The 20594-nt window shown below is 42.6% G+C and overlaps 1 protein-coding gene across 1 annotated transcript in view; it reads right to left on the bottom strand.

The window, feature by feature from the left end:
• The window catches only part of ATP8A2 (ATPase phospholipid transporting 8A2), a 1954943-nt gene that overhangs the window by 1408145 nt on the left and 526204 nt on the right, over positions 1 to 20594 (bottom strand). Inside the window, exons 8-10 of the mRNA XM_069202231.1 lie at positions 18611 to 18680; positions 14667 to 14794; positions 2266 to 2377 (exon numbers count right to left, since the gene is read on the bottom strand). Coding sequence (XP_069058332.1) covers positions 2266 to 2377; positions 14667 to 14794; positions 18611 to 18680 — 310 coding nt within the window. The remainder of the gene's footprint in view (positions 1 to 2265; positions 2378 to 14666; positions 14795 to 18610; positions 18681 to 20594) is intronic.

The raw sequence follows: 20594 nt of genomic DNA, 5'->3' as shown, positions 1-20594 counted from the left end.
TGGATCAGTTGCCCACCCTCAACAGTTCATGGTACAAGTTATTAAGTGGACTAAGAATTACTCATAATGAGTATTTTTCATTGTTAGAGCTTGTGGAGTTGAAGATAATAACATTCCTGCAGCACCACTCAGGTTCTGGGTGAAGTTTGTTTGCTGAGTCATTAAGAACTGCCTCTTTGTTAATACATTCCAGAGAACGAGTTGTATTCTGGGACTTACTAGTCTGCAAAACATATTGCACCAGTAATTCCAAAGTAAAATGTATATAATATCCAATACAATGTAGTATATGAACTTTATTTCGTATCTGTTTATGGAGTTTAGACACAAGACAGAGAGCATGATTTAGAGCGGGGTGGGAACATGACTTCTGCCACTTTGGAACCCAAAACCCCTCCTCGTGTGTATTCTCCATGCCCTGATATATGGTCGGGATTGGTGGGAGACTATCTAACACAACAGCAAAGCTTTCCCCCGCTCTACCACTGTGTCTGTATCACTGTCTTGTAGCACCAGTTCTTTTGATGGAGAGGTTGAAGTTTGCATTAACTCAACAAACGGGTTGTTGTTTGTGATGATCCTCAAAATGCTGTGCTGAAAAAAAAAGCTAGCCTGTAAAGGGTGAGGCAGAATTGCATGCAATACTATTTGCGCTAAGCAACTCCTACCTGGGAATTTGCCATTTGGCAACAAAACCTTTACTTTGACTGATATTATGTGCACTAAAAATGTGTAATCTGGAGGGGTTGAATAAATTATCTTGTCTCAACACCTAGAGTAAGCCAAACAAAAAGAAATTCAGGAAAATACTAATGTAGGTCTGTAAGAACACTGACTTACCACCCACTGGAGCATCACTGGTAGCAACCCCTACACCAGTTAACATTCAAATAGATTTTTGCAGTCATAAATTATTTGTTTCCAATCCTGCTTGTGAATACTGTACTTGCCAAGAAAGTCTAGGTATCAAGGTCATGTTTCCCCATTTCTCCTGCAGGTTAACTAGTTCCCCTTCAAGACCAACTCAGTCTAAAAGTCTTTGCCCACAAGGGATCAGGCATGCTTCAATATTTATTTTATGTGCCCTTAAATTAAAATGTATAACCCTAAATCCCATGAAGCAGTTTGCCCTCTTTGAACCCAGCTGTGCCATTATTACGTTTTAACCAAAGAAGATTTGTTGTAAATACACTGTTTATATGTTTTTATACTTTATTTTGGTTAGACACTAAACACATTACGTCTTGCAATGATTTTTTTATAAGCTGGTTCTTACATTACCTCTTATGGGATTAAGGGCTAAAATCAGTCAAGGGACCAAAGCAAAAGCTAAGAGTAACTTACACAGCCTTTAGTTCACCACTTATAGATTCAGCTCCGTCGTGTAATTGTCTGGGCACGTAGAGGACATTCCCCATTGATTAACCTAAAGGCACTCAACTCTTAGGGCAACCCCAACTGTGACTATTAAAAAGAAGACAGCTTTCAAGTATGTTGTTTTTATGTCAATGAAATGTATTGAGGGGTGGAGTGGGGGAGCTAGGTAAATAACTTCCTCATTAAAATGAGGTTAACATTTGCACCAAGCAATATACAATATTTGAGGACTACCTGAAAATGATAAATTTTATGAGCTGGAGGTTTGTTGGCTCTCATATGGTCATAGGGTAGCCAAAAAGTTACTCTTTTTTTAAATTCACAATATTCCCACAAGCCACACACAGAATCCTACAATTGGTTTTCATGCCTGTCTCTAAACCTGGAGAAGGGCAGTGTTTACACTTATCCAAACATTGTTTTGCACCACCGTAAAGTGTGTGCATTATGTCTGAAAAAAACATAGTGAATGTTTGCAAATACCCCGAAAACTATACCTTCGCATTCTCTGCATTTCCAATGGCCGTTACCTGGGTGCATCCTAGAACCGAGAAAAGCCATGGCCCCATCCCTTAAGGTGTACTAGCAGCTGAAAATGTCATGCTGTCATCTTTTCTGTGGTCATAAGTTGACATTAGTGTCACAAGAATCTGAAAGTCATGGTTGTGTGTATAAAGATTGGGAAAGTATAACACTAGCGCCAGATCAGTGCAGTTAATATTTTAACTAGAACCACTGAAGGCTTTGTGAATGAGGCCTAACATTCATTACCACAGCTCTTTGCTAATAAGTAAGTCTTACATCAATCTTTTACCTTTTCAAATTCTCATTTTAAAACTCTATCAAACACTGAGGAAAGGTACTCCGATAAAATGAACTTCAACTTACCTGCATGAGTTTTGTGTCATGGCCAGTGTACACAACGATTCCAATCACCCATTGAGTATTTCTAAGCTGAGCTCCTCTTAGCAAGATCTGGTCAGGGCCAATTGGAACTGGACTGAAAGTAAGAAAAATACAGAAATAAGTTTCAACACGGATTTCACCAAGAGTTTGAGGAAAACGTGCTTCCTTATTTATTCACACTCACTATGAAGAGGTGAATATATCTAAAATTGTTGGGTTAAAATGTTATCAGGTAACAATGGGATAATGCATTCCTCACCTATAATATAGACCAGGTGTCTCCAACATTTTCTGTGGCGTGAGCTACTTCCGATCAGTGAAAATCATTGTGAGCTACCGAAGGCTAAACAACTTGTGCATTATTACCAGGCACCCCCAAGCCCAGCTTCCTTGACTTTAAGCCTAATGTCCATAGAGCCAGATACCATGGGTTGAACAAAATATTTTGACTAGGGGAACTATGACAGGACTACTATGTGTGTCAGTGAGAGCGTGGGTATGTATGAACAAGTGTGTATATGAATGGGATATATGGTTATGGGTAACTGAGAGCTGGAGTCATGTGTACTTGTAGACAGGATATACCTTTAGCCATATGTGGCACCGTTACATGTATAACTCAAACATACAACCATTTTTTAAATGGGACAAATGTAAAGTGCAAAAATTTTCATGATGTGGAACAGTTTTCTGCACTTTAAATTTCTCAAATTTTAAAAAAATGACTATGTTTTTAAGTTATAACTATGGCACAGTGTTCTGCTGGCCACTGGCCGCAAGAGACCTGCTGTTTGGAAAACAATTGAGAATATTGGAATGAAACATTAACTTTTCATTTTAATTTTCTTCAATTTAAAAACACTGAGAAACATATTTTTGTTCTTACTTCCAACACTGAGTTGGCAAGGACTTTTCTTAAAGAGTTAAATACCTTATTGCTTCAAATCTTCTCCTTTGTTCCCTGGGTCATAAATATGACTCCAGCACTGCTCCGTATCAGGCCCTGCTATCTGCAGCCTGATAACAATATAAAATAAACACAGCCCTCCCTTAACTTTAAAAGGAAAAACGTGACCCTGTGCTTATTTAAAAATTAACTCCAGGCTGTGAGCTACTCTGAAGGGTTCTGGGGGCTACTGGTTCCTCGCAATTGACTGGTTGGAGACACCTGATATAGACAATAGCGTGGTTACATAAGATATCTATCTAGCTGTCTCTCTATATATATCTACATGTATATACATAAGAATTCAAGGGGAACATATTTTAGTTAATGTTCAGTTTAGGTTGATGGATTAATACTGCCTGAAACTAAAAAATGTCAAAAGATGTGCAACTGATCACTTAAGGTAGCAATCAATTGAGTAGAAATCATTTGTGAACAAGAGATCAAACAGTGTGGTGCCAAGAATGATTCAGTTGACATTGACTGAATTCATTTTTGCACACTTATATCTTGGTCTGGATATGAGGTGTTGTTTTGTGAAAGCATATGATACTGAGGATATTATGGCAGGATTGTTAGTCTGCTGATATGTGTTATTTTAGATTATTAATTCCTCCTATGACACTGTATAATTGTACTTTGCGGTTTCGTCCACAGGTATATGCTGATATTAGAGATAACTGAATGTTGTATTGCATTTTTGAAATAATATGTGCAGCTCCTACCCTCAGCTCATGCTTGGCAAAAAAAATAGCTATCACACATCTGCACAAATGCACACAGGCAGCAACTGACTTATTAATAACAGCTGTCCACAAAAGAATGGAAAATTATTAGCTAAAAGAGACAATTATGTTTGCAGGTTATTTGCTGATGTAAACACTGGCATTTCAATTGCTAAGCTTTAGATTTTAGAGTAAGCCTCCCACATCAGAATAACCACCAGCCTTTCCATTTAATATGACAAGGCCATTTGAGTACTGAGTTTAGAGATACTTGGACACAAGGTGTTCCACATTAGGAAGCACTGAAAACATGAATTATGGCAAGCCTGTATACGAAAAGGACAGTTGATCATAAACTCCTGCACCAATTCCAAAAATAAAAAAGTCTAATGAGCCCATACCTCCCCAACATAATCACAGTGGTAACTGCACCCAGTAGATTCTAATGACATGGGGTCTGGTGTTCACTGGATCCACAATTTGTAATCATTCTAAGTTTATTTAGCTTGTGGAACAGGGTACGATGGGTATGTAGCACATTTCCTCCATTCCAATGTTTGCAAACATGGATTTTGTTAAGTTTACTTGCAAGATTTATGCCAGGAGCCGGAGCAATATCTTTGAATACAAATAATGTTTCACTTCTAGACACTTAGTAGACACACAGGTAGAAACTCTAATTAAGTTTTCCATGGAATAACAACTTATTCTACAGCAAGATGAATAATGGCTAGAAGTCTTCCAAGATATGCCCCTCCTTGCATTCCATTAACCACCCAGTTTCAGAAGACTTACTGCAAGAAGCAAATTAAATGTTCAACAATGGTGATCAGAAAAATGCCAGGGAAAGTAAGAGGTCTCTAACCTGCCAGCACATACACACATCTGATACAATCAACATAACACACACTGGAAAAGACAACAAAATAAACGTGAGATTGACCTGTGCCTCATATAATGCCGTACACCTAATAATGGATATTAAATGTTCGTATAGTGGTCATTTTGTTGGAGAAACCAGCCAAATCTTTTATAAGTAGGCTATCCACAGGCAGAGCCTCAGGGAACCAGACAGGGAAAGTGCTGCGGGTGTTCATTGTTGGAGCGCAACTACAGCAACCAGAATATGAACATTGCAGTACTCACAGGTTGTTTCAAAACAGATAGGGAAAGAAAGACTTTAATTGTATTTTACTTTTGGAGGCAGACATCAAAACAATTACTAAACAAAAGGACATACTACATTAGCAAAATAATTCATAGTGAACCATGAATACAAACGTATCTATTGGCAATACAAGCATTAACATTATAGGTCTGGAGTGCAAGATTAATAAAGTGCGTTTGTGCCTAGATTTCACCCAAGATTATAGCAGCATTCCTATATCATTTAAATGCTATACAGCAGTGGTTCCCACCCTTTTGACTTCTGTGGACCCCCATTTTATCAGGACTGGAGCCCGGGGACCCCCACTGAATCATTATTGGAACCCGAGGACCCCCACTGAGTCATTTCTGATAGCTGGGACCTAATATTATTATATTTTTTAAGCAGTCGCGGACCCCCTGAGGAGTCTTCGTGGACCCCCAGGGGTCCCCGGCCCACAGGTTGGGAACCACTGCTATACACCCCATGAAATCAACAAGGGAGATGTAATTACACTAAATCTAAATAGCTCCACTTTATACAGTGCTGACGTATCCAAAAATACCCCTAGCTAAAACAGCATTCTCATATACTTATAGGTCCGTACAAGATGAAAAGTAACCAAATTAATTTTCAACTATAAAGATATATTGTTCGGCATTGTATTTAATTATAAATGTACCCCGTGTCTTAACACCAGCCCGTTTGCATATAATTCTTCATGTTGTCTGACTCAAAACGTTTTAGCACACCAGTCTGTGAAAGGTGGAACCAATAGGGTCCTCCACTTCTGTAATATTAATGAGCGAGCCAATAAAATTGCTATGTAAATCAGCTTCTGAAATTTCTTAGCTGTACCCTGCAGAGTATTACCAGAGAGAACACCAAATTATAAGGAATATGAATAAAAAATAGTCCATCACGAAACTGAAATAGAATACCAAAAATTATTTAATTTAGGGCACCGCCTAATAGTATGGGGCCTGTTAGCTGTATATATAGTATCATATCTAAAACAATTACCAGTATTAGATGGATATATTTTGCCTAGATGTTTAGCAGCATACTATATAAGACATTTTAAGTAGAAAACGTTATGAAAGTTAGCACCCCAAGGGTGGAAAAATTGAGCTTGTTGATCTTCAGGCAAAACACATGCAGATAGCATAATATCTTCTTGTTTATTCCATTTATTCAATCAATCAATCAATCATTGGATTTATAAAGCACACTACGTACCCGTGAGGGTTTCAAGGTGCTGGGGGGGGGGGGGTGGAGCTGTTGTTACTGGTCGAAGAGCCAGGTCTTGAGGAGTCTTCTGAAGGTGAGTAGGTCTTGAGTCTGTCGCAGGTTGGTGGGGAGGGTGTTCCAGGTCTTGGCGGCGAGGTATGAGAAGGATCTGCCGCCGGAGGTCTTTCTTCGGATGCAGGGGACGACGGCGAGGTTAGTGGAGCGGAGCTGACGGGTGGGGGTGTAGAAGCTGAGTCTGTTGTTTAGGTAGGCTGGTCCGGTGTCATGGAGCGCTTTGTGAGCGTGGGTAAGAAGCTTGAAAGTGATCCTTTTGTCCACGGGGAGCCAGTGAAGGTTTCTCAGGTGGTGGGAGATGTGGCGGGGTACGTTGAGGATCAACAGGGCAGAGGTGTTTTGGATGTGTTGGAGGCGTAGTAGGTCTTTTGCTGGGATGTCTGTGTAGAGTGCGTTGCTGTAGTCCAGCCTGCTGCTGACGAGGGCCTGTGTCACTGTTCTTCTTGTTTCTGTTGGGATCCACTTGTAGATTCTGCGGAGCATGCGGAGTGTGTTGTAGCAGGAGGAGGAAACTGCGTTGACCTGTTTAGGCAAGGTGAGGGAGGAGTCGAGGATGAAGCCCAGGTTGCGAGCGTGGTCGGACGGTGTTGGTGGGGTTCCTATTGCAGTGGGCCACCAGGAGTCGTCCCAGGCGGAGGGGGTGGGTCCGAGGATGAGGACCTCCGTCTTGTCCGAGTTCAATTTCAGACGGCTGTTTCTCATCCATTCGGCGATGGATTTCATTCCCTCATGGAGGTTGGTTTTTGCGGTGCGCGGGTCTTTGGTGAGTGAGAGGATGAGCTGGGTGTCGTCGGCATAGGTGAGAATGTTGAGGTTGTGTTGTCGGGCCACTTGTGCGAGGGGAGCCATGTAGATGTTGAACATTGAACAGCGTCGGGCTGAGGGATGAGCCTTGGGGGACGCCGAAGATGATGTAGGTGGCTTCGGAGCGGAGGGGGGGGCGGCGGACTCTCTGGGTTCTGCCAGAGAGGAATGAGACGATCCAGTCGAGGGATTTTTCTTGAATTACGGTTTCGTGGAGGCGTGATTTCAGGGTGCGGTGGCAGACTGTGTCGAAGGCGGCAGATAGGTCCAGGAGGATGAGGGCTGATGTTTCGCCGTTGTCCATTTGGCGTCTGATGTCGTCTGTGGCGGCGAGAAGGGCGGTTTCGGTGCTGTGGTTTCGTCTGAAGCTGGACTGGGAGGGGTCTAGGATGCCGTTGTCTTCGAGGTGGCTGGTTAGTTGTGTGTTGACGATTTTTTCAATCACCTTTGCTGGGAAAGGGAGGAGGGAGATGGGTCGGAAGTTCTTGAGGTCGTTGGGGTATGCTTTGGGCTTCTTGAGGAGGGCGCGGATTTCGGTGTGTTTCCATTTTTCAGGGAAAGTCGCTGTTTGGAAGGAGATGTTGATGACCTTCCGTAGTTGGGGGGTGATGGTGGAGTCGGCTTTGTTGTATACGTGGTGGGGGCAGGGGTCTGACGGAGATCCTGAGTGGATGGAGTTCATGATCTTGCGTGTCTCTGTGTCGTTCACGTTGGTCCAGGAGGTCAGGTGGTTTGCACAGGTGGAGTGTTCGGGGGTGGGGTCTGGCATGGGAGTGGCGTTGAAGCTGTCGTGGATGTCGGTGATCTTCCGGTGGAAGAAGGTGGACAGTGCGTTGCAGAGTTCTTGGGATGGAGGGATGTCGTTGACGTTGGCGCTGGGGTTGGAGAGTTCTTTCACGATGCTGAAGAGCTCTTTGCTGTCGTGTGCGTTGTTGTCCAGGCAGTCTTTGAAGTGGGATCGTTTGGCTTGTCTGATGAGTTGGTGGTGCTTGCGGGTGGCGTCCTTGCGGGCTGTGTGGCTGTCAGGTGTGCGTTTGAGGAGCCATTCCTTTTTTTAGCTTCCGGCAGTCGCATTTGGAGTTTAGGAGCTCGTCGGTGAACCAGGTGGCTTTTCTTCTGGCTTGGTTGTCGGTGGGTTTTTTGAGTGGCGCGAGGGCGTTGGCGCAGTCGTTGATCCACAGGGTGAGGTTGTGGGCGGCGGTGTCTGGGTTGGTGGAGTCGGGGGTGGGTTCTGGGCAGGGCGTTGGTAAGCTGGTCTTCTGTAACTTTGCTCCAGCATCAGCGGGGTGGTTGTTGGGTGCGATGGTGCTCGGTATGTTTCTTGTAGGTAAAGTGGATGCAGTGGTGCTCGGTCCAGTGGAGTACGGTGGTATGGTTGAAGGTGACGTGGGCGCTTGAGGAGAAGATGGGATCAAGCGTGTAGCCGGCGATGTGGGTTGGTGTGTTGACGAGTTGTCTGAGGCCGTGGTTGGTGAGGTTGTCGATCAGAGTAGTGGAGTTGGTGTCGTTGTTGTTCTCCAGGTGGAAATTTAGGTCCCCGAGGAGGATGTAATCCGTTGAGGTGAGTGCGTGGGTGCTGGTGAGGTCGGCGAGGGATTCGCTGAATGGTGCTCGTGGTCCGGGGGGTCTGTAGATGAGCATTCCTCTGAGAGTGGTGTTGGGGTCGGTGTGGATGCGGAAGTGTAGGTGTTCGGCGGTCTTGAGGGAGTCGTCAGTGTGGGTGTCGACCTTGAGGGAGGATTTGTGGGCGATGGCTATGCCTCCCCCGATTCCGTTGTTGCAGTCCCTACGGATATCTTGTAGCCATCCGGGATGGCTATTGTGATGTCGGGTGCCGAGGAGTCGCTCCACCAGGTTTCGGTCAGTAAGGCTGCATCTGGGGCGGTGGAGTAGAGCAGGTCCCAGAGCTCGATGGCGTGCTTCCGTGCGGAGCGGGTGTTGAGGAGTATGCAGTGGAGTTGGTTAGTTTCGGTCTTTGTTGTTTTCGTTGTTCTGTCGCAGGTGAATCTGCAAGTGTGGCATGCAAAGGGTCCGTGGGTGTTCCTTGGTGAGGACTGGGAGCATGCTGTGATGTGGCCGGGATTGAGGGCGTTGAGTTGGTCGGCGTCTGGAGGTGCAGGGGTCTCGCGGACCGGGGGGGTGGCGCTGGGTGCGGTCCAGGCGCAGGCGGGCTTGCCTTTGGCGCGCCTATGGCACGCCATCGGCGCGACCGCTGCGCGGCTGTCATAAAAGGAGGGGAGGGTGGGAGTGGCAGCTGGGAGGCGGGAGGGCTTGTCCTATGAGAGGGCTTAGGCCGCAGGGGATGCAGCAGCAGGAAAGGGAACGAAAAACGGTGAGAGAAGGAGGGGGGAGGTGGGAGGGGCCGCAAGGGACGCAGCGGCGGGGACAAAGAAATGAAAAACGGTGAGAGAAGGAGGGGGGAGCGGGAGGGGCCGCAAGGGACGCAGCGGCGGGGACAAAGGAATGAAAAACGGTGAGAGAAGGAGGGGGAGGCGGGAGGGGCCACAAGGGACACAGCGGCAGGGACAAAGGAACGAAAAATGGTGAGAAGAGGAGACGGGAGGCGTGAGGGGGCCGCAGGGGACACAGCGGCGAAAAGGGAACGAAAAACGGTGAGAGAAGGAGGGGGGAGGGGGCCTCAAGGGATGCAGCGGCAGGGACAAAAGCAAAGGGGGAACGGGCAAGGAGGTGGCGTGGAAGGCGGAGCGGGGAGCGACCTACCTGCAAGCAGGGTCAAATGTTGCTCCCTGCTAGCGTGCCGCATCTGCCATAAGAGGAGGGGATGGTGGGAGTGGCAGTTGGGAGGCGAGAGGGCTTGTCCTATGAGAGGGCTGGGGGTGGGGCGGCAGGGGACGCCGCGGCGGGAAAGGGAATGAAAAACTGTGAGAGAAGGAGGGGGGAGGTGGGAGGGGCCGCAAGGGACGCAGCGGCGGGGAAAAAAGAACGAAAAACGGTGAGAGAAGGAGGTGGGAATGGGGGAGGCGGGAGGGGCCGCAAGGGATGCAGCGGCGGGGACAAAGGAACGAAAAACTGTGAGAGAAGGAGGAAGGAGGCGGGAGGGGCCGCAAGGGACGCAGCGGCGGGGACAAAGGAACGAAAAACTGTGAGAGAAGGTGGGGGGGAGGCGGGAGGGGTCGCAGGGGACGCAGCGATGGGAAAGGGAACGAAAAACGGTGAGAGAAGGAGGGGGGAGGTGGGAGGGCGCAGCAAGGGACGCAGCGGTGGGGACAAAAGCAAAGGGGGAACGGGCAAGGAGGTGGCGCGGAAGGCGGAGCGGGGAGCAACCTACCTGCAAGCAGGGTCAAAGGTTGCTCTATTAGCATTTTTTGTGTACAAGTTACTGTTTCTAGTCTATCAAATATTGTCTCCAACTTCCAGTATTCTTGAGGGTAGTATTTTCAACCAGTTTAAAAACTAAATCCTCCTGGTCAAATATGGTTAATTGAGAAAATGCATTCAAGAAAAGATGTAGAACTTTAAAGGAGCAGAAGATTAAGTTCTTATCTGTTCTAATTCCTCCCTCAACTTCGGCCTATGTTTTCCATAAGTCATCTGTAAGAAAATTAATTATTCTGAAAAACCTGTTCAATTTCTATAGCCGTATCATTTTCAAATCAATAACTTCTTGATTTTTGAAAACTAAACCTACAGGGCAGTTTGACACATTCACATATGGAATCTGAAAGTTGATGGAAAATTGAGTTTTCCTTGCAAGAAACCAACAACATTTTCTATATTGTACCTTTTGGGAGATTAGACACAATTTAACTCTAATAATATTATCTTGCAACATGATTTCTATCCATTAGGGATCTTAGTGAAGTGAAAGGTATTGTACAAATTAAGCAAAAATAATTGGTTTTCAAATTGGGTAAAGCTGACCCCCATCCTTGATTGACCTATGTAACGTGCTAAATGCTAACCGGACAAGAACCTTGCCATAAAAAAACAAAAAAATAACAAATCTAATTTCTTGAAAACAGTCAGATACTATTTGCGAGGGGCAGAAAAGAAAATTAAACATTAAGAGCACTGTCACTTTAATCAGAGCTGCTCTACCAAGAATCATGAAAGGTAATGACTTTCATTTTAATATTATGGCTGTTATTTGTGCTAATTACATAGGATCATTTAATTCATAAAAATCTATTTGTAAGTGTTGCAATTGGCTGATTTGATTGTCTATAGGTGTCACAAAAGATACAGAGTAGCTAATGCTAACCGGAAGAAAAGTACAGTGTCTTGTGTCAAAAAGAGGAAAAGCTTATGCAAGGATTGATCTGATATTGAAAGTTAGCAACCCAAAATATGCCAGCCATAGAAAATGGTACTTTATTGATGTGCGCAGTTCTCACTGCACCCCTGTTGGAGAGTGATTTATGGTGCAGCCATTACAAAGAAGAATAAATATGAATTAAATTACTATATGGCGAACAGAACTCTCGTTGAGGGTTATCATAGTTACAGACAGCTGTCCTGCATGTTTTTGGAGAATCGCTTGCTAGGATAATGAAAGGGGTATCTGACATGCCAGTAATCTACACTACAAATATGCTTGCATGCATATTTCTCATATTGGACTTTGCATTCCACAGACAGATTTGAATATATTATTTATACCTTTGTTTATCATGCAGAGCACATAATCACTCATAGGTAGCCTAATATTGAACTTTGCATTCCACAGAGAGATTCTAATATTTTATTCATATTTTTTTCTTGTAGAGTGCATAGTCACTCATGAGTAGTCGCTAAATGCTTGTTTATTAAATAGGAAGGGATCGGAAGGGATTAAGTGTGCTGGCTGAACAATTTATTGAGTGAAGAGTGAGCGTTTGAGAGCTTTTAGTAATGTAAACAGGTTTTATTAATTTCTTACAGTGACTGGTAAGGAGTTCCTTGTGTGGGCCCTAGACACTAAATGTTTTGCCTCCCCAGTCCTGTAACTTGTATTTAAAGATTATAAAGGAAAATTATATGGTGGATCTTGATTTTTGGGCTGGATGGTACTTCTTGAAATGTTTTTCCAGGACAGTAGAGTTGGAGTCACAGTAAGTAGCATGCAGCTTTGACCAAAATCCTTTTTTTCATCAGCAACGAAACAAGTGACTTGCCACAAGCAGAGGCATGCTCAAATTTATTAAGATTGAAAATTAGCCTAATGATGGCATTTTGCATGTTTTTAAATCTTTTAAGATTTTTGTGAGGCAGGTTCAGGTAGGCGTCATCGCCTTAGTTGAGCCATTATGAAATGAAGGCATTGGTAACAATAACTTTTTTTGGAAAAGAAAGGAATGGGAATATTTTTTAGGACTCTTGGAAAAGACAGGATTTTGCAACTGCTGAGATCTGAGAGTCACGCGATAACCCTGAGTCTAAATTAAATCCTAGTTTACAGGAAGTGTTGACCTAGATGGGTGATAGACCCAGTGTTATAAGCCATAGGGATTGATCCCATTTATTGATTTCTTTATGAATAGGGACAACGTCTGTTTTACTTAGATTAAGTTGTAAGACGTTTGCTTGCATTCAGGCTTTAATCACTGTTTATATCTGGGGAATGTCAGAGGTGCAGTCACTAGGTAAGCTTGGCAAATCAATTGGGTGTTGAGAGGATAAAAATACATTTTTACATTCTAGTTCCAGACCACGGAAGTCTCTGGAGCCAAATAAAGATAAAACAGTGTAGGGGAACATATAGCACTTATGGAATACACCAAGTAAAGAGGTTTAGCTTCAGACTGAAAAGAGTCTAAATTAATGCAGTAACGCTGGGCTGAGAGCAAGGTGGATATCCAAGCAAGTACAGAGCTTCCACATTGCAAAAGTGGTGAGTCGCTGCAAAAGTACAATGTGGTCGATGGTGGCAGTGAGGTCCAAAAAAAAATAGTACTCCACCAATGTCTTTGTCAGCGATAATTCATAGGTTATTAAAATCCAAAGTTGTCACTAATTCCATGCCTCTGTGAGGACTAAAGTCTCCTTGTGGATCCCGTAAGCACTCCTTGTTTTCTTCAAAAAATTTTAGGTGAATGGTAAGTACTTTTTTAACCAGCTTTGAGTTAAATGTAAAAGAGATATAGGTCTGACTTTTTTTATTTAACTCAATGAAGTACAACATGGGATTTATGGAATATATAATGAATGCATGCAATAGCATGCATGAGTTAATCAGTAAAAATGCTCTTTGAGAATTATGCATTTATTATTTCTATCAGACAAACAGATATTTGGCACTGATGTTTTCTCACATAGGAGCTGGGAGCTGCTCTAATGGTGACCTGTAAGGCCTGCAATTCTTCAGAAAAGTGATGCAGTCCTCTTTTGGGAGGGGGTCAAATATCTTCATGGATTTAAATGAAGAAGGAGGAAGGAGAGGTTTGGAGGAACTAATACAGGGATCTAGGCCTAATGTCAGAGCAATTGAGTTAGTTTGGTCTATGCTGTTGTCACATTCTGCTCTGATTATCCAAATTGTGTCTGTGAATAAATTGGCTAAACAGTCAACCAAGCTCTATGAAAATTGGATCTTACTGATTATAGTCGTGGAGTGTGGTAGGAGGGTGGAAGTTGTTTGAAAACTTTCCTTGGAAGAGCTACTTGCTAAAAGAATCTTTATACGAGCAGAATTTCCTATTGGCTTGTCTGACAGGTTAATAATTTTAAGGATTTAGTGGCTGATCTTGGTGTAACAGGGTTTTTACCAGAATCTTTCTAAATTGCTTACTGTATTTTTTTTACTTTTTAGTGCCAGAGTGAATCATTTGCTAGTAGCATGGCTAGATATCAATTTTTTAGTCTGAAGTGGGCCGATTTGAGCTACTGTTGAGGTGATGTGAATATAGAACTGACTTATCATTTCAGAGAGACTAAATTTATTCTGGCGATGGGGAAAGGCTAAGTAGAATATAGAGAGCATTGTCACTAATGTGCACATATTAATGTTCGACCACTATCTTATAATGCAGTCATTTTGGCTGCTTTGGCATTGCAAACTTAGGCAAGTGGTAATCTGTGAAAACGGTCAAGAAATGGCTGAACCAAAAAAAATCTTGGAAAATTTAGATTTTGACAAGACCAGAAGTATAGAACATAAAGTCGCATTGGTTTTCTGCTTTCTGGGTATGGTCGTACACACACTGAGCATGACCTATCGGGTCCATAGCTGACATAAGAGAGAGGTATAAGGAGACAGACTTAGATTTGCAAACACTTTTTAGTCACCAAGAATAAAAAGGTTCAGGAAGCAAGATTTGGCTTGAAGGACTACTTCTTCTAACCATATAAATAAGTCATAATTAAGTGACGGCAGGCAGTAAATCTCTGCAAGCACTGGCCACATCTACATGGAACAGGATGTTCGTTCACTTGTTACTATTATTAGATGATACCTCCTGGTTTAATCTAATATTCAATGCTTAGTCTGCATATTCATACATTTGAAAAAAAAACATGCCTGTTCATTTCTATGATTAGGTTTCCAGTAAAATCATATAAGTGACGGTTTGGTCCTTCACATTCAATCCTCCCAGTCAGTTTCATCAAATCTTCAGTGGACTGCAAACTAGATGTAACTGGCAAACCCTGTAGAAGTCAAACAAACAGATGCAGATAAGTGAGGACTCTTTGAACTCTGAAATGGTTTCAAATATGTTAGTTGCCATCCTTTATTTACCAGGGAAAGGGGGGTTATAGTTAACAACAATATAAGGGGCCTCATCTACAAAGAAAATTGTAAATACTAGAATTCATGGTATATTGCTGTTGTTTACAACTACTTACCTGGCTCACAATATTTACAGGCATATAATTGTGCATTTGATATTCAGATACACTCCTGTAAAACATTAGCATTTATTAACCCGCATGTAAGTAGTCTCTTCATTGCCAAGAACCTAATGTATAGCATTAAGAAAACAATGAAATTATATAATTATTAATTTCGAGGGAATTTTTTTTCTGTGAGATGTCTTTCAATTTCCTTTTTACAGTGAGTTGCAGTATCAAAATGAGGAAGATAAAATGATAGTACAAACTGCAGCAGAAATTGCAGCAACTGGTGCTTTTCTGAATGAAGCCTAATGATTTTGTGGAAAGGAGAGTGTTAGAAATGGGGTCTTTGGTTGACAGTCAGGTTACCCCCTGTTCAAGCAAGGACTCTCACTCTAGTCAGGGTAAAAGAGAATCACCCTCAGCTAACCCCTGCTTACCCCCTTGGTAGCTTGGCAGAGCAGTAGGCTTAACTTCAGAGTGCTAGGTGTAAAGTATTTGTACCAGTACACACAGTAACTTAATGAAAACACTACAAAATGACAACACCAGTTTAGAAAAATAGGAAGTATTTATCTAAACAAAACAAGACCAAAACGACAAACATCCAACATACACAAGTCAAGTTATGAATTTTTAAAGATTAAACCCAAAAATAGCGCTTAGAAACAAAAATGCTTCGATGAGGTGTTAACACGGCGTCGTGACGGAGTCGTTCCCAACAAGCCGACACCAGCGGTGCCGGACACGGAGTCGCGTAGACCCCCAAGTACAGAACCTTTGGTGAAGAGTGAAAACAAGTCGATGCGCGAAGTCGGGGATCGCGGCGTCTGTGCGAAGCGTTGAATCCGCGCACTTCGAGCGGCGTCAGTCACGACGTGGTGCGGCGACTTCCACGGAGTCGTAGACTTCAGCGGGGCTGCAGCGGCATCGGGCCTGCGAAGAGCGTCGCGTTCCAGCGAAGGTCACGGCGTCGGGTGCAGGCGGCGTCACCGGATTCAGCAGCGGCGTTGGTCCGGAGTCGTCCGAAGTCGATTTCCTTGGATTTCTACCAGCTTTCCTTTCAAGGGCCCAGGGACTGGATAGGGCACCACTTGTCAGAGCAGGAGAGTCTCTCCAGAGACTCCAGGTGCTGGCGGAGAGAAGTCTTTGCTGTCCCTGAGACTTCAAACAACAGGAGGCAAGCTCTAAATCAAGCCCTTGGAGATTTCTTCACAAGATGGAAGGCACACAAAGTCCAGTCTTTGCCCTCTTACTCTGGCAGAAGCAGCAACTGCAGGATAGCTCCACAAAGCACAGTCACAGGCAGGGCAGCTCTTCTTCCTCAGCTATTCAGCTATTCTCCAGGCAGAGGTTCCTCTTGTTTCCAGAAGTGTTCCTAAAGTCTGTAGATTTGGGTGCCCTTCTTATACCCATTTTAGTCTTTGAAGTCACCTTTCTTCAAAGGGGACTCACACCTACTTGTGAAATCCTGCCTTGCCTAGGCAAGGCCTCAGACACACAGCAGGGGGTTGGAGACTGCATTGTCAGAGGCAGGCACAGTCCTTTCAGATGAGAGTGACCACTCCACCCCTCCCTCCTAGCAGAGATGGCTAATCAGGAAATGCAGGTTACAACCCAGCCCCCTTTGTGTCACTGTCTAGTGCGAGGTGAAAAACAACCCAACTGTCAAACTGACCCAGACAGGGAATCCACAAACAAGGCAGAGTCACAGAATGGTTTAAGCAAGAAAATGCTCACTTTTTAAAAGTGGCATTTTCAAACTCACAATCTTAAAATCAACTTTACTAAAAGATGTATTTTTAAATTGTGAGTTCAGGGACCCCAAACTCCACATGTCCATCTACTCTCTAGGGGAATCTACACTTTAATCATATTTAAAGGTAGCCCCGATGTTATCCTATGACAGAGACAGGCCTTGCAACAGTGAAAAACGAAGTTGGCAGTATTTCACTGTCAGGACATATAAACCACATTACTATATGTCCTACCTTATCCATACACTGCACCCTGCCCTTGGGGCTACCTAGGGCCTACCTTAGGGGTGCCTTACATGTAAGAAAAGGGAAGGTTTAGGCCTGGCAAGTGGGTACACTTGCCAAGTCGAATTTATAGTGTAAAAATACACACACAGACACTGCAGTGGCAGGTCTGAGACATGATTACAGAGCTACCTATGTGGGTGGCACAACCAGTGCTGCAGGCCCACTAGTAGCCTTTGATTTACAGGCCCTGGCACCTCTAGTGCGCTTTACTTGGGACTTACTAGTAAATCAAATATGCCAATCACGGATAAACCAATCACATACACATTTTACAGAGAGAGCATATGCACTTTAGCCCTGGTTAGCAGTGGTAAAGTGCTCAGAGTTCAAAAGCCAACAGCAACAGGTCAGAAAAAATAGGAGGCAGGAGGCAAAAAGATTGAGGATGACTGCATAAGCAAAAAAGTCCAACAGAGAGCATCATATTTAAATGGGTATTCAATAAAGAACCGTACTTTACGCTCTCCATATGTACTTTTAGTACATGAAAGATAAACTTATAAAAGCTGGATTTTTCTTGAAAAAGAAAAAAACCTACACCTTTTGAAGAACTTAATACTTCAAACATACAAACAAAACGTGTAAAATGGATAGAAGTCCGCATCAACCTAAGATTTGTTTATACAGATGACGATTGTAAAATGAAGTGTGGAATTTCAGGGCAAGAGGTGCATTTTTAGACAGAGCAGTACATCTCACTTCGAAGATGCCGTAGCAGTAAAAACTAATGCCAGCAGAGGGCGTTGCACTTGGTGTCAAATCCTCACTTTCTCACCTTTCCTAAATAGTGCAATACTGAACAAATCACTGGAACTCCTGGGCATAAAAATCTAAGTATATGGATTTGGGCAGTTGAAAATACATAAAATACAACGTAAATGTGTAAATGTGTGAAGCAACACTTGATACGCATGATTTTGCATCATGTCCCAGCCAGGCATTCATTCACCGATCTATTTGGTCCCCCAGATAGGGGCCTCCAGTATAAATAGTTATATACATACGGCATGAGCCAAAAAAATTATCCTTCTAAATGAAAACAAATTAAAATTGTGAAGCAATAAATTGCATGGCTAGCCTGTAAAGCCTCAGAGGAGCAAAATAATATGTGTCTATATAAATATATAAAGGCACATCCTAAGGTTTACTTTGGTGACGTTCACTTCTGCTGTGTAAAGCTGCATGGAAGGTAGGGCACTGTGTATCCTCAGTAGGATAGCAGTACTATTTTATTTGTCTACAAGGATGGATTCAACCATTACTGTGCTTTCAAGGATTTACTCTTTGCCCATCTTCATGATTCTAAATATTGGTTGATAAAAATGAATTATCATATTCCTAGAGAGTGTTTTAATTCTCATGATTTTAAGTCCGTGCTCTCGAGGAAACTGACTACATTAATTATAAACCTTCAAAAATGTACATACTAAATATATACGGCTTGGTTTATGACTAAACACAGAATTTCAGCAGTATCTGTCTTATCAGAAGCATCTAATAAATACATCAAGAAAACATTTCTAACTTTGGGTGAATCAAGAAATATGGCAGATATTGTCAAAAGCAAAGGAAAGCATACATTTACCTGTCGAATTTTAAGATTGGTTTCTCCATCGAGGTTAGATGTTTCAATGTAACACATTGCCTGTGGCTCACTGTGAATGTACAAAAAAGACTTTATTATATATCTGTTTCGAAATTTCTAGTCAAGCTATCATACACCGTACCCACAAACCAAAGTACAACATTTTGAAGACGTCAATTAGCAGCAGAATGGTAAACTCACTTATTCAAAAAGAGATGATTCAATTATTAACAAGAATTCCTAAAGCCTTCTAATTGCTTTTTATTGTTTTTTTGTAAAGGTATGGAATGCTGTATATTATTTTTGAAAATGTATGCAATAGACATTCGACGAGTAAAAGTAATGCATAAATTAAAACAAAGTAAAAAAATATACTGGTCAGCGTTGAACTCCTATAATGTATGTTTTGTTGTACCTTCACTCTGTACCCTATCCTATAGCTGTATGCATGCTGACTTTCATATTAAAAATATGGTGCCTGATATATGGTTGGCTTGGGTTGACAAGACTAGGCCACATTCACCTGCATTTAAAATGATTGCTTATTTGTTTGTGTGCATGAACCCTACACGTTCATATTTCCATTCTGTTAGACAAAATCATTTTAATTCAGATGGAAACCATGGTCTCTACTTGCATGCAACAAAATAATGTGTCACTAGCTTCCCCAGAAAGGATGGTCTAAAGTTATAACATTGTAAGGCCATTCAGCTGAGCCTCTGCTAACATGCCGACATTATTCATGTGTACAAGTGGTTCATTCTTTTTTCCCTTGTGTTTTGCATTAATAACAAATTACGTGTGCCGTTAGTCAATGCAAGTATGTGTTATTTGAAAATGGTAATGTGATTGGTGCTATGCAAGTAACATTAAAGTGCAACACACTTATGAGATATCATGCTTTGAAAATTGTGTTCTTTCTTTAGCTAAAGGATTATAAAAGATGGTCATTTTGGGAAACAGCCAGATCCTTTGGTTTGACTCTGAACAGGACAGACCTTGTGTCAGTCTGTTTGACATGGCTAGCTAGATACTTAGGGCCTAATTTAGTGTTTTAGTGTTAGGTGGATTGGGTTACTCCGTGACAAATATGACGGATATCCCATATAACGATTCCATAATATGCTATGGAAATCGTAATACAGCAGAGGGGATATCCATCACGTTTGCTTATGATGTGATTATGCTAATTCCCTTGAGTGAATAACACATCCTTTGCTTTCTGTAATGATTATTGAATATATTAACAAAACTGAAAATAGTGCCTCAAGGCTTTTCTCAATGTTATTGGATGAATAAATGATACCAAGACTGCTCGCTTTTCTACTACTTGACCACCATAAAATTAGATATGTGCGTGTCAACACCTGTGCACTATACTGTATTGGCACTGCAACAGGATAGGACAAGATATTTAAGGTTATACAGCACTAGTATATGACTGGAGAAATGTGTGAGTGCATCGTGGCCTATGTGATAAGTATATCAGTATTGTGTTTGTATGATTGGGGCTGGCCATCTGTATGCTGAGAATGTGTAGGTCAGCAAATCTGTGTAGTGAAAATAAGTGATACCAGTGCATCTGGTTGTGTCTTCCATGCCTGAGAGTGATTTTGAGTAGGTCCCACAATGCCACACAAATACAAGTAGGCTACGTAAGGGCCTCAAAGCTCATTTAAACACACCCAAACCCAATGTATATAAGCCAAGTGAAAGAAATACTTCCTGGGATTAATTATTCAAATATTCCAAAGGGCTGAGATAAGCCAAGAGATGCATTTCACCGATGTTCATTCACAGCTGAAGCAGATTTGAGGATGGAACTCAAAGTTCATTCCACATGCCCAAAGCTAATTTGAATAAGCCAAGAAGATGGAAATTTGGCTAGAATTAAGCAATCACATATCCACAATGTCTGAGGTAACTCAAGAGGAAGATCCCACCAGGGTACATTCACAACAATGTGGGAAGATTCAATGATTGA

Source organism: Pleurodeles waltl, chromosome 8 (assembly GCF_031143425.1).
Source record: "Pleurodeles waltl isolate 20211129_DDA chromosome 8, aPleWal1.hap1.20221129, whole genome shotgun sequence".
Classification (NCBI taxonomy): Eukaryota; Metazoa; Chordata; class Amphibia; order Caudata; family Salamandridae; genus Pleurodeles; species Pleurodeles waltl.
The sequence above is the reverse complement of the archived record's forward strand: the minus strand, read 5'-3'. Positions and strand labels throughout refer to the sequence as shown.